We start from the raw sequence: 10,311 nt of genomic DNA on the forward strand, positions 1-10,311 counted from the left end.
CACGCTGCACCCCGGGCTCCGCGGCAGTCCCTTAAATCCCCACCGGGGCGGGATCTGGGTGTTCCCATTGGCAAGACCGGGAGTCATGGGGGTAAGGGGGGACGGACCGCGGTTAGACCGGCGGTCCTGCGCGGACTTATAGTAAGAGAAAAGGGCCAGAGTCCAGGAGCACCTTAAAGACTGACAAAAATATTTTCTGGCAGGGTAGGAGCTTAGAGTAGTAAGTTCAAGTGAGCTTGTTTTAGGATTTGTTTCCGGGTAAACTTGCACAGGATCGGAATGCGCGCTTGCAACCCCAGGACTTTCGCATCTTTGCTCTGAAGTAAGGCCTAATGGTCAGTGGAGGTTTACACTCACGTAAATAGGATGGCGTCCTTACAGAGGAGCAAATTCCCTTGAACGCAGGGTTGATTTACTTCCCCCTGAACACTGTAACCTGCTTTCTGACCTTACAGAATCACACAGTTGTACTCATTGAGTGATTAATCTGGGTCAATGCTTATTGGGTTATATTTACACACAGTCTGTAAATATGAACTAAAGAGTGAAGGGAAATCTTCAGACACTTCCCTCAGAGTAAGCGCCTGTGAACTAAGTGGGGCTTATGTCACAGTCAATTTGCATAAAGTTGGCCTGTAACTGGAAACTCTTAATAACTTCAAAATTATTTAGCTGGTTTACTTACACCAAGCGTATGGTGCACTGATCTTCTTGCTAATCGACATCCTGTAAACAATGCATTTTAAATTGGCTTTCAGGTCTACAGTGGTCCTGTGTACTTTAATGATACCGAAAGTTAGACTTTAGCAATATTTAAAGATATTAGAAAAGCTTTTGGTCTAAAAATGTGATATTCTGTTTAAACCCATTTCTAATCATGTTTGCTAATGAGTTCAATGGAATGTGCAAAAATTAACCTTCGTAAACAATAAATTGTAGGTTTGATTCCAGACTATACCCATGTTAGCTAGGAATGTTGTAACATACTTGTAGAAAGGTGCAGCACTTTACAATAATAGTTTTGCATGTACAAGGTACCAAATTCATCAGCTAAAAGCTATCAGGGGGCAGGGCAGAGACAGACCCAACTGAGACCTTGGAGAAATGTTGCCTGTCCGCACAGACAAAATAAACACTTCCATGCAGCCCTAAGCAGGTCTTTACAGTATCCTACAGTTCAGTGGGGCTCACTCTCATGAAAGTGTTCTTAGGATTGCTCTGTAGGCTTGCCTACATCCCAATGAAGGATCATATCCTCTTGAAGCTACAGTTTGTTATTCAGAGGACAAACCTACACATTATGTCCATCTTAATTTAAAAGGAAAGAAACAGACCCTGGTGAGTTTGACTCCTTTGCTAAGAAAGATTGCCTCACACCTTTGCTGATGTGGTAGAAAGCTGATTTACGGCAACCCCATGGGTTTTCAAGAGGTGGTTTGGCATTGCTTGCCTCTGCTTAGCAACCCTGGACTTCCTTGGTTGTCTCCTATCTAAATACTAACCAGGGCTGCTGTTTAGCTTTTGAAAGCCAACGAGATGGGGCTAGGCTGGGCCAGCTGGGTCAGGGCACCTTTCCCGATACCTATCCTAAAAGTCAGTAACAGCAGAAGCCCTTTTTAATGTGTATTTTTTAAAAGCTGCCACCCAATTGGCAGAGGGCTCCTCCCAGCAGGGAATAAAAAGAAAAATGAGCAAGGGAGATCTCAGAATTGCTCTACTTCCAAGCAGCTTTGCTCTCCACTAGATGAAACAAACAGTCTTTGATCAACAGGCAGTCATATATTTAATGGACTGGTACCTTTGGAAGAAATTTCATCAGTGATAAGTGTACAACATTATTTAACCTTTCCACATATACAGACGCTGAAATATATGCAAGATATACAAATAGGGTTTTTGAAAATAAAACAACAAATGTACCTGGTGTATTCAGTTACACTTGACAGACATTGTCAACGTTTTCTCTCCCTTTGTTTGCCTTCTCATCCCTCCCACGTCCTCAAAATTACCTTTACCATCCCCTTTTCAGTTGTGCACCCGTTTCTTGCTTGCAACTCAAGTGTACGTTGTGTCACATTGATGAAGATGGCTCACGCTGAAAACTTTGTGATGACACGTAAGGAGGTTGTCACAGGTGACTGGTTACTTATAGAAGAGAATATTGACGTGGCTGCAAACCATATACTCTGAGGCTGCTTACGGAATCAAGATTACAGGAACTGCCTGACGCCCCCCTTCCTGGCTTGCGACACCATTTATCCTTAAAAAAGGAGTTTTCCCATTAATGCTTTCCCTTGCCCTAGAGAGCCGTTTGTGTGGACTCCATGAGCACTGAGCCATGGCGCTCTGCAGTCACTGTGCCATAAGAGGTATCCAGCATTTCCTCTTCCTTGAGTTTCTTGTAAGAAATATCAGTATCTTCTTCTTCCCCGCCTAGAGCGTCTTGCTTGTAGGAATCCTTGCCGTACATTTTGTAGGCTAACACAATCAGGCCGGCTTCCGCCGCCTGGAAGAGGGCGTAGAGCAAAGGGAACATGTACATGCTCCCAATGAGCTGCGGAGGGAAAGTCAGCTTGAGTATAGCAGTGCAGAGCTGTACGTTCTGACAGCCCGTCTCCAGGGATACTGTCCTCTTGCAGTGGGGCGGCAAGCGGAATAAAGTTGCCACGCCATAGCCACAGCCGTAACCTGCCAAGGGCATCAACACGGCTACCACGTAGACAGTGGCGGGGATAGTGGCCAGCAGTTCTGGACCCAGCATGGTACCCGTGAGAATGAAAAGGATCACCAAGGTCAGGAGGAGAGACCACAAGGAAACCTGGTAATGAGAGAAGCAGATGAATGGGCTTTTGGAGTACTGCTGCAGTTAATTATATCAATGATACACGTGAAGGGATTTTTTTTCCTTAAAAAGTTATTATTAACATCAAAAAGAGAGGCCATGATCACAGCAAACAAATGCCTTCAGCAATCCTGGTTTGCCATTTCAGGAAAGCGCCCTATGTCAAGGCATTACACCTGTGGAACTCAAGTTGTGGATGATCGGCCTAAGAACATAAAAAAAGCTATGCCAGATCAGACCAAGGCCCATCAAGTTCAGCAGTCTGTTCACAGTGGCCAACCAGGTGCCTCTAGGAAGCCCCCAAAGACAACTGCAGGAGCACCATCCTGCCTGTGTTCCAAAGCACCTAGTATAGTACACATGCTCCTCTGATCATGGAGAGAATAGGTATGCATCATGACTAGTATCCATTTTAACTAGCAGCCATGAATTTCCTCCATGAACATGTCCACTCCATGAACATGTCCACTCCCTTCTGAAAGCCCTCATTACTTATTTGAATGTTTCATGTACAAAGATGTTAGGGCCCTCATCTTTTGCAATAGCCACCAAGACCAAAGTCTTCTATTGAGAGGAGCGTTAGAAGAACCCTGGCTAAGCTTGCTAACTGGTTGCTTTGAAGGCTGGTTAGGGCCTTCCTGTTTAGACAGGTGGCTGCTGAAACTTGCTGCCATGTTGATTTCATTTTGGTTGACTGCTTTTGATTTAAATTGTTTTCTCTTTATATTGTATATTTTAATGGTACTAGCTGTCCTTCATAGCCTAATGGCAGATATTGGCCAAACCAGTATATAATTATCTGTTAGATGATGTGTTAGTTCCAAGCAGTTGTCTCCCTGCTGAAAAATGGACAGAGAGTCCCCTTCGACCACCACAAAGGTTGTGCAGGGAATCAAGGCACTCGTGTTGACAAGAGGCATGTGAAACACGGGCCATAGTAAGGAGGGGAATTAGGTGAGATTGAGTGAAAAATCTGGCTAGATCCAACCTGATACCTACGGTTTAACTGCTCTTGTAATCAGTTTTGCTAGTACAGCAACCACACAATGTCAAAGATGCTATAATAATAATAGTAGAAACATAGAGTTGAAAGGGACCTCAAGGGTCATCTAGTCCAACCCCCTGAACTACAGTAATAATAATACGAATACCTTTATTCTGATGATGACCACCCTGCCTTTTAGTAGCTACCTCAAAACACAGGATTCATACACTGGCAATGTTGAGTTTTGCATATTTGCTGCTGGAATGTATAAAGGATGAGACAAACTTTAAAGGGGGGGTTACTTTAGCTAAACAGTTGCTAGATGCCATGCCTTTAGCGTGCTGGCGAAAAGCTTCACTGGCTGATGTTTGTCCATTATGTAGCTGTGCAAAGCTCAGCGTTTCTGTTATTTTACAAGAAAGTAACATTTCTGGCCATCCCCTTGCTTGCCAATGTATGGCAACATGATTCTGCAATTTATTTACATCGTAATCTCCTTGGAGCAGGAGTCTGCCTTTCACCCAGTAAAATGTAACATGTATTGATAGTGCTAAATTGATAATTAATAATATAATAAGTAATAGATGTGGTACTGGGAAACTTGTGCCAAGAGCTGGACCCAATACTCCTTATTTTATTTCCACTCCTGCCTTTCTCTGATTCTTTTTGTTTCAGTGGCAACATTCATCTTAAAGACTGGCAAGTATTGACATGGAGGGTTACCCAACTTAATATTTTTAATGTATTGTGATGTCTTCAGTTAATTAACCTTTTTTTGCCTGGCTCTTATGCTTGTCTTTTGCATCTCCAGTTCAGTTTAAGCAGGGTTCCTACCAACCTGCTGTTGCTCATTTATTTCCAGAGCGTTGTTTACTTTGGGTGGGGCTGGGAACAGAAATGGCTGCTGTACTTCTTGGGAGTCAATTGACTCCAGCCTCCAATTGGGTTCTACAGCTGGGTCCAAAGACCTTCGTTTCAGATTTGAGTTAGGTTTTGGGGCAGGGAGATTTCCTTAGTAGAAGTACAAAGTCTCAGTAAAATTTAAAGAGGAGCTCTTGAAGATATTGCAAGTTAAACTGCAAAAATGGCATGCTATGTATGTTATTTTGTTGTGGTTACATATGCCTTAAACAAGGTCACTCCGCTGGCCCTTTTAAACCAGTACCATCTACTGCTCCCCAAGGAATATTTCCCAGCCCTACTACAGAGGCCACCATTTTGAGGACTGAACCTGAGACATTCTACGTGCAAAGCACATGTTCTGCCACGGCCCCATCAGAATAAGTTGAGGGGTAAATGGATATTGGGGGGCGGACAAGGCCTTATGGTTCCCATTAATGACACATCACATTGCTTGCATGTATGACTATGCATGGGGAAGAGGACTCCACTAAACCCTACAGGTAGGGTTGCCAGGTCCCTCTTCTCAACCTGTGGGAGCTTTTTGGGGCGGAGCCTGAGGAGGGTGTAGTTTGGAGAGGGACTTCAATGCAATAGAGTCCAATTGCCAAAGCGACCATTTTCTCCAGCTGAACTGATCTCTTATCGGCTGGAGATCAGTTGTAATAGCAGGAGAACCCCTGCTAGTACCTAGAGGTTGGTAACCCTACCTACAAGGATCCGGTGCATATGGACGCCAGTGCCCATGGGGGCTGACAGACTTTGGCACAGTAATTCTGTCACTAAGGTTACCCCTTTTAAACCCTTTGGTGTGCATAGTGGGATACGTTCATTTAATAATTGTTTATTTGTAAAACTAGACAGCTGCCCAGAAACAAATGTGCTCGTGATAACTGCCAGTAGGTCTGTGGGCAACAGGGACTTCTTCAGTGCCAAACTGACCCCCTCTATCTCTAAAGTTCTTACACATGAAGCTGCCTTATACTGAATCAGACCCTGGGTCCATCAGTCAGTACTGTCTACTCTGACCGGCAGTGGCTCTCCAGGGTCTCAGGCGGAGGTCTTCCACATCACCTACTTGCCGACTCCCTTTAACTGGAGATGCCGGGGATTGAACCTGGGACCTTCTGCATATCAAGCAGATGCTCTACCATTGAGCCACAGCCCCTGGCTTGCCCTCATCTTCCTGCCAATTGCAGGAGGCTGGTTTTGCTGCAGAGCCCCTGGCTGGGCTGCAGCCTTCATTCCATGTTGCTTAGGGCAAGATCCCTTGAAGCTGAGGCACCTCTTAATGTAGCCGCTGGCTATTAGCACCCCCTTGTGCCTGTGCAGGGATGGTGGGCGTCCAGATCCCAGGGCTTACCTTCAGCAAGATGTCTGCCAGCCGCGGGTATCTGTAGCGGATCAGCACCCCAACGCCGATGGGGAGCAGCGTGCTGCACAGAGTCAGGCTGACAGCGCCCAGGGGCAAGAGGCGCACCAGCGGCGTGTTGATCCAGGCGCGACTGTAGAGCCACAGGCAAAGGGGCATCAAGAGCAGAGCGAGCAAGGTGGATGACGCGGTCATGATGATGCTGCCGGGGTCGAGAGAAAGCCATCAGAGCCCCCAAGGCTGCAGGAGCACAGCGCTGTCGGGCTCCATCGCCACTCTGTCCTCTTCCCCCCCCCAAGCTGTGATTGGGCCCCCGCCAGCAGTTACATAAGAACACAAGAAAGGCCCTGCTGGATCAGCCCAAGGTCCATCAAGTCAGCAGTCTGTTCACACAGTGGCCAACTAGGAAGCCCCGAAACAAGACGACTGCAGCAGCACCATCCTGCCTGTGTTCCACAGCACCAAATATAAAAGGAATGCTCCTCTGATCCTGGAGAGAATAAGCATGCATCATGACTAGTATCCATTTTGGCTAGTAGCTATGGATAGCCCTCTCCTCCATGAACATGTCCACTCCCCTCTTAAAGCCTTCCAAGTAGGCAGCTATCATCCCATCCTGAGGCAGGGAGTCCCACAATTTAACTATGAGTTCAGAGTGCAAAAGTCTGCCTCTCCCCGCCCCTGGACAGAGAGTCCCCGTCCCCGCACCCTGCGCGTGCACACAATTTCAGGAGCGCTGTAATGGGTGGTAGCGGCGTCAGGGAAACCCCCCCTCCTCTCTAACGGACAGTAAACGCTGGCGCGCAATCTGGCTCTCCTGCCCTCCCAGGCGCAGGCTCTGCTCGGGCGCGCTGCTCTCTCTCTCCTCCCCCCCAATTCACGGGTCCTGCAAACGAACGTCCCCAGCTCTGATACCCGCAGGGTGTGCCTGGTAGTCAGAGGCCCCCAGAGAACCAGAAGAGCTCCGGGGCTGATTCCCCTGCCGCCCCTTAGACGATCCTGCAGAAGTGAATGGGGGGGGGGAACAGAACACTTGACATAGGAAGGGGGGAATACATCCCAAAGTATGCGCAAAGGGGTACGGCTCCGCTCCGGAGCGGCGCCTATTATCCGCCTGCCCAGAAGGTTGCTTAGGAAGCCCACGGAGCTGAGGAGTCTTATGATTCTCTCTCTCTGGCCATTGACGCACGGGAGGTTTTGCCTCGGAACTGCTGCTCTCCAGATGCGCATTTTCCCCACCCGAATTCTCAAAAAAAATAAGCCCCAAATGCAAAGTTTTGAGAATTTGGATGGGGAAAATGTGCATCTGGAGAGCAGCAGTTCCGAGGCAAAACCTCCCGTGCGTAAATGACGTGTGTGTTGGGGACGACAGGCAGACAAAATATTGTCGAACAATATGACAGGCAGACATTCCGCAGATGCAGCTTTCCCCAGCCTGGAGACGCCGTGATGGGGGAAGACCAGGTTCTGACCGAAAAGCAACCGCCCTTGCTCCAAGACACTCCTTTCAACTTGCAGGGAGCTAGGAAAATGCACCAGCGGCAACCGCACTTTATGCCCTCAAAATCCCCCCCTCTAATTTTTACACTCAGCAACAGCTATTCCACCCCCCCCCCCCCCACTAACAGTTTCTATCTAGTTTCGCACAACCAGTGAGCCGGCAGCGGTGTGTTTTTCTTGCTTGCAGTTGGGTTGCGCGTTTTTTTGCCCCGCGCTTCCCGGGGATCCCGTGCTGGTCGGGCTTTCCTTTCCCCTACCCCAAAAAGGTCTCTGCCTAGCGAGCGGCCCCCCCCCCCACATTGCACCCGAAGAAGGGAGCTCTCCTCCGCTAACGGTCGACGCTGGAATGAAGCGAATGGTTACTTTTGCAAGCGCCGGACAAGAAAGCGCCCCGCCGGGTTTTGGTTGCAACAGGTTGACACAGCGGTTTTTTCAACAGCGGGGCCATTGATGCACGGGGGGTTTTGCCTTGGATCTGCCGCTCTCTAGATGCACGTTTCCCCCCACCCGAATTCTCAAAGCTCTGCATGGGGGGCTTATTGTTGAGTTTGGCTGGGGGAAGTGTGCAACTAGAGAGCGGCAAATCCAAGGCAAAACCTCCCGTGCATAAATAGCCCAGGATTCTCCCGGCGTAGCTATTTATGCACGGGAGGTTTTGCCTTGGATTTGCCGCTCTCTAGTTGCACACTTCCCCCAGCCAAACTCCCCCAAACTCAACAATAAGCCTTTGCCAGCTGCAATGGCACGGGCGCGCCTTCTTCCAGGCGACGACGCTACGCCCGTCGGACTTCCGCCTGCAGGAACCCCCCCCCCCCGCGACCTGAGGCCGAAAGCCGGCTTTGGACCGAGCGCGGAGCCCCGCGCCTCGCCCCCCCTCCCCTCCCGGCGGGGGGGGGGCGGCGGGTTACCTGAGGTTCATGTCCCCGTCGACCAGGAGGGACATGATGTTGGAGAGGTTCCCGCCCGGGCAGCAGCCGCAGAGCAGGACGGCCACGGCGGCCACCTCGTCGAGGGCGAAGGCGAGCGCCAGCAAGAAGGCCACCAGCGGCATGAGGCCGAACTGGCAGAGCAGCGCCAGCAGCAGGCCCAGGGGCCGCCGCAGCTGCGCGCCCAGCTGGCCCAGCTCCACCGTGCAGCCCAGGCCCAGCATGGTGGCGCCCAGCGACAGCGCCACGAACACGCTCAGCCCCCGGTTCAGGCCGCTGTCCCAGAAGGGCGCCGGGCCCGGCGGGCCGGCCGCCACCGCGGGGCTGGGGCTGGCCGCGCCCTCCGCCCAGGAGCTGTTCATGGCCGCAGCCGTCGAGGCGCCGCGCCGGAGAAGCCCCAGGGGCGCGCGCGGGGCCGGGGGGCGCGCGCCGCAGCACCGAGCCCGTGCGCTCAGCCCGCCCGCCACGCGCCCACTGAGGCACCCCCCGGCCCACTGAGGCGCGCGCCCCCCTCCTCCTCCAGCAGCAGCAGCAGCAGCCAGCCCAACTCGCCGCCTTGCAGCGGCCGCCTCTGCTCGCCTCGTGCGCCTTTGCGCGAGCCCCGTCAGCGGCCGGCTCGCATGGCGCCTGGTGAGGAGGGCACGCAGAGGGCCGCCAGGCGGCCTCTCTCAAAGGGGAGCATGCCCAGGCGCCTCGCCAGGGAGGGAGGGAGGGACGGACAGCTCGCCTCGCCTCCCTGAGGCTGCCCAAAGGGTCGCGTCCCTTTCTGCCAGGCTGCAGTACCTCGTGGCGTTCCAGCAACGTCAACTTGGCTCCAGACGTTGCAGAGAGTTGGAAGTTTTATTACAGAAGTCAACGGGTTCAGCGGTCTATACAAACGTAAGGTTAGAATGAAGGTTGGGGAAATACTGGTCATCTTTATAGGGAAGTGAAGAAGGGAGCTGTGGCTCACGAAAGCTCATACCCTACCAGAAAATATTTTTGTGAGTCTTTAAGGTGCTCCTGAACTCTTGCCCTTTTTATAGGGAACGTACAAGACATTTGGTTACATGTAATCTTTAAAGTTACGTGTACTCTTTCAAGTTATATGTAATCTTTAAATGACTAAAATGACTCAACTGAGGCTGTCGTATTTTGGTCACGTCGTGAGACGACAAGAGTCACTGGAAAAGACCGTCGTGATAGGAAAAGTTGAGGGCAGCAGGAAAAGAGGAAGACCCCACAAGAGATGGATGGACTCCATAAAGGAACAAACAGCCTTCAATTTGCAAGATCTGAGCAAGGCTGTCAAAGATAGGACATTTTGGAGGACTTTCATTCATAGGGTCGCCATGAGTCGGAAGCGACTTGATGGCACTTAACACACACACAATCTTTAAAGTGCAAAACATCAGGGTTCTTTCCTTTCCTTTTTCCTTTCCTTTCCTTTCTTTTCCTTTTATCCCTTAGAAGCTCCTTGATCCATTGATCTTGAGCAACACACATCTAGTGTTGGAGGGATATAAGGACTGAAACAAATCTTGCCACTGACAATGTAGCCTTGGGGTCCCTGTTGCTTAGTAAAAAAGGCATTATGTCAGTCACAGTGGCATTGGATTTGTATATTAAAAGGGGGGAAATATAGTGCCATCGAAGTTCCTCGTAAAAGCGGCCTTCCAAAAGGGCATGGGCTAATGAGTCAATAGAGCCAGAAGAGCAAGGGCAGACCCTGTCTGAGTATGGTATATTCAGAATTCTGCCCTGCATTACCATAGAAGGGTTAGCATTCAATCCAGCCAAGCAAAAA

General features: G+C 50.2%; 1 protein-coding gene and 1 non-coding gene across 2 annotated transcripts; both read right to left on the minus strand.

The window, feature by feature from the left end:
• Positions 1-2,284: 2,284 nt before the first annotated feature.
• Positions 2,285-8,887, minus strand: SLC10A4 (solute carrier family 10 member 4). Its single transcript, XM_056855087.1, has 3 exons — positions 8,508-8,887; positions 6,091-6,301; positions 2,285-2,818 (listed from the first exon to the last, which is right to left on the minus strand). Exons 1-3 carry the CDS (start codon positions 8,885-8,887, stop codon positions 2,300-2,302), a joined length of 1,110 nt encoding a protein of 369 aa, XP_056711065.1. The 3' UTR covers positions 2,285-2,299.
• Positions 5,824-5,895, minus strand: TRNAI-GAU (transfer RNA isoleucine (anticodon GAU)). The gene has a single exon. It is a non-coding gene; the product is annotated as a tRNA-Ile (tRNA).
• Positions 8,888-10,311: the final 1,424 nt, after the last annotated feature.

This window comes from Euleptes europaea, chromosome 9, assembly GCF_029931775.1.
Source record: "Euleptes europaea isolate rEulEur1 chromosome 9, rEulEur1.hap1, whole genome shotgun sequence".
Lineage (NCBI taxonomy): Eukaryota > Metazoa > Chordata > Lepidosauria > Squamata > Sphaerodactylidae > Euleptes > Euleptes europaea.

Excerpts from the sequence above, each read along its gene's own strand:
- SLC10A4 (XM_056855087.1), bottom strand. The coding sequence starts at position 8,887 with ATGAACAGCTCCTGGGCGGAGGGCGCGGCCAGCCCCAGCCCCGCGGTG. Across the intron at positions 6,302-8,507 it reads GACGGGGACATGAACCTCAG|CATCATCATGACCGCGTCAT; the intron begins GTAACCCGCCGC and ends CGACCCCGGCAG. Across the intron at positions 2,819-6,090 it reads TGGCAGACATCTTGCTGAAG|GTTTCCTTGTGGTCTCTCCT; the intron begins GTAAGCCCTGGG and ends TCTCATTACCAG.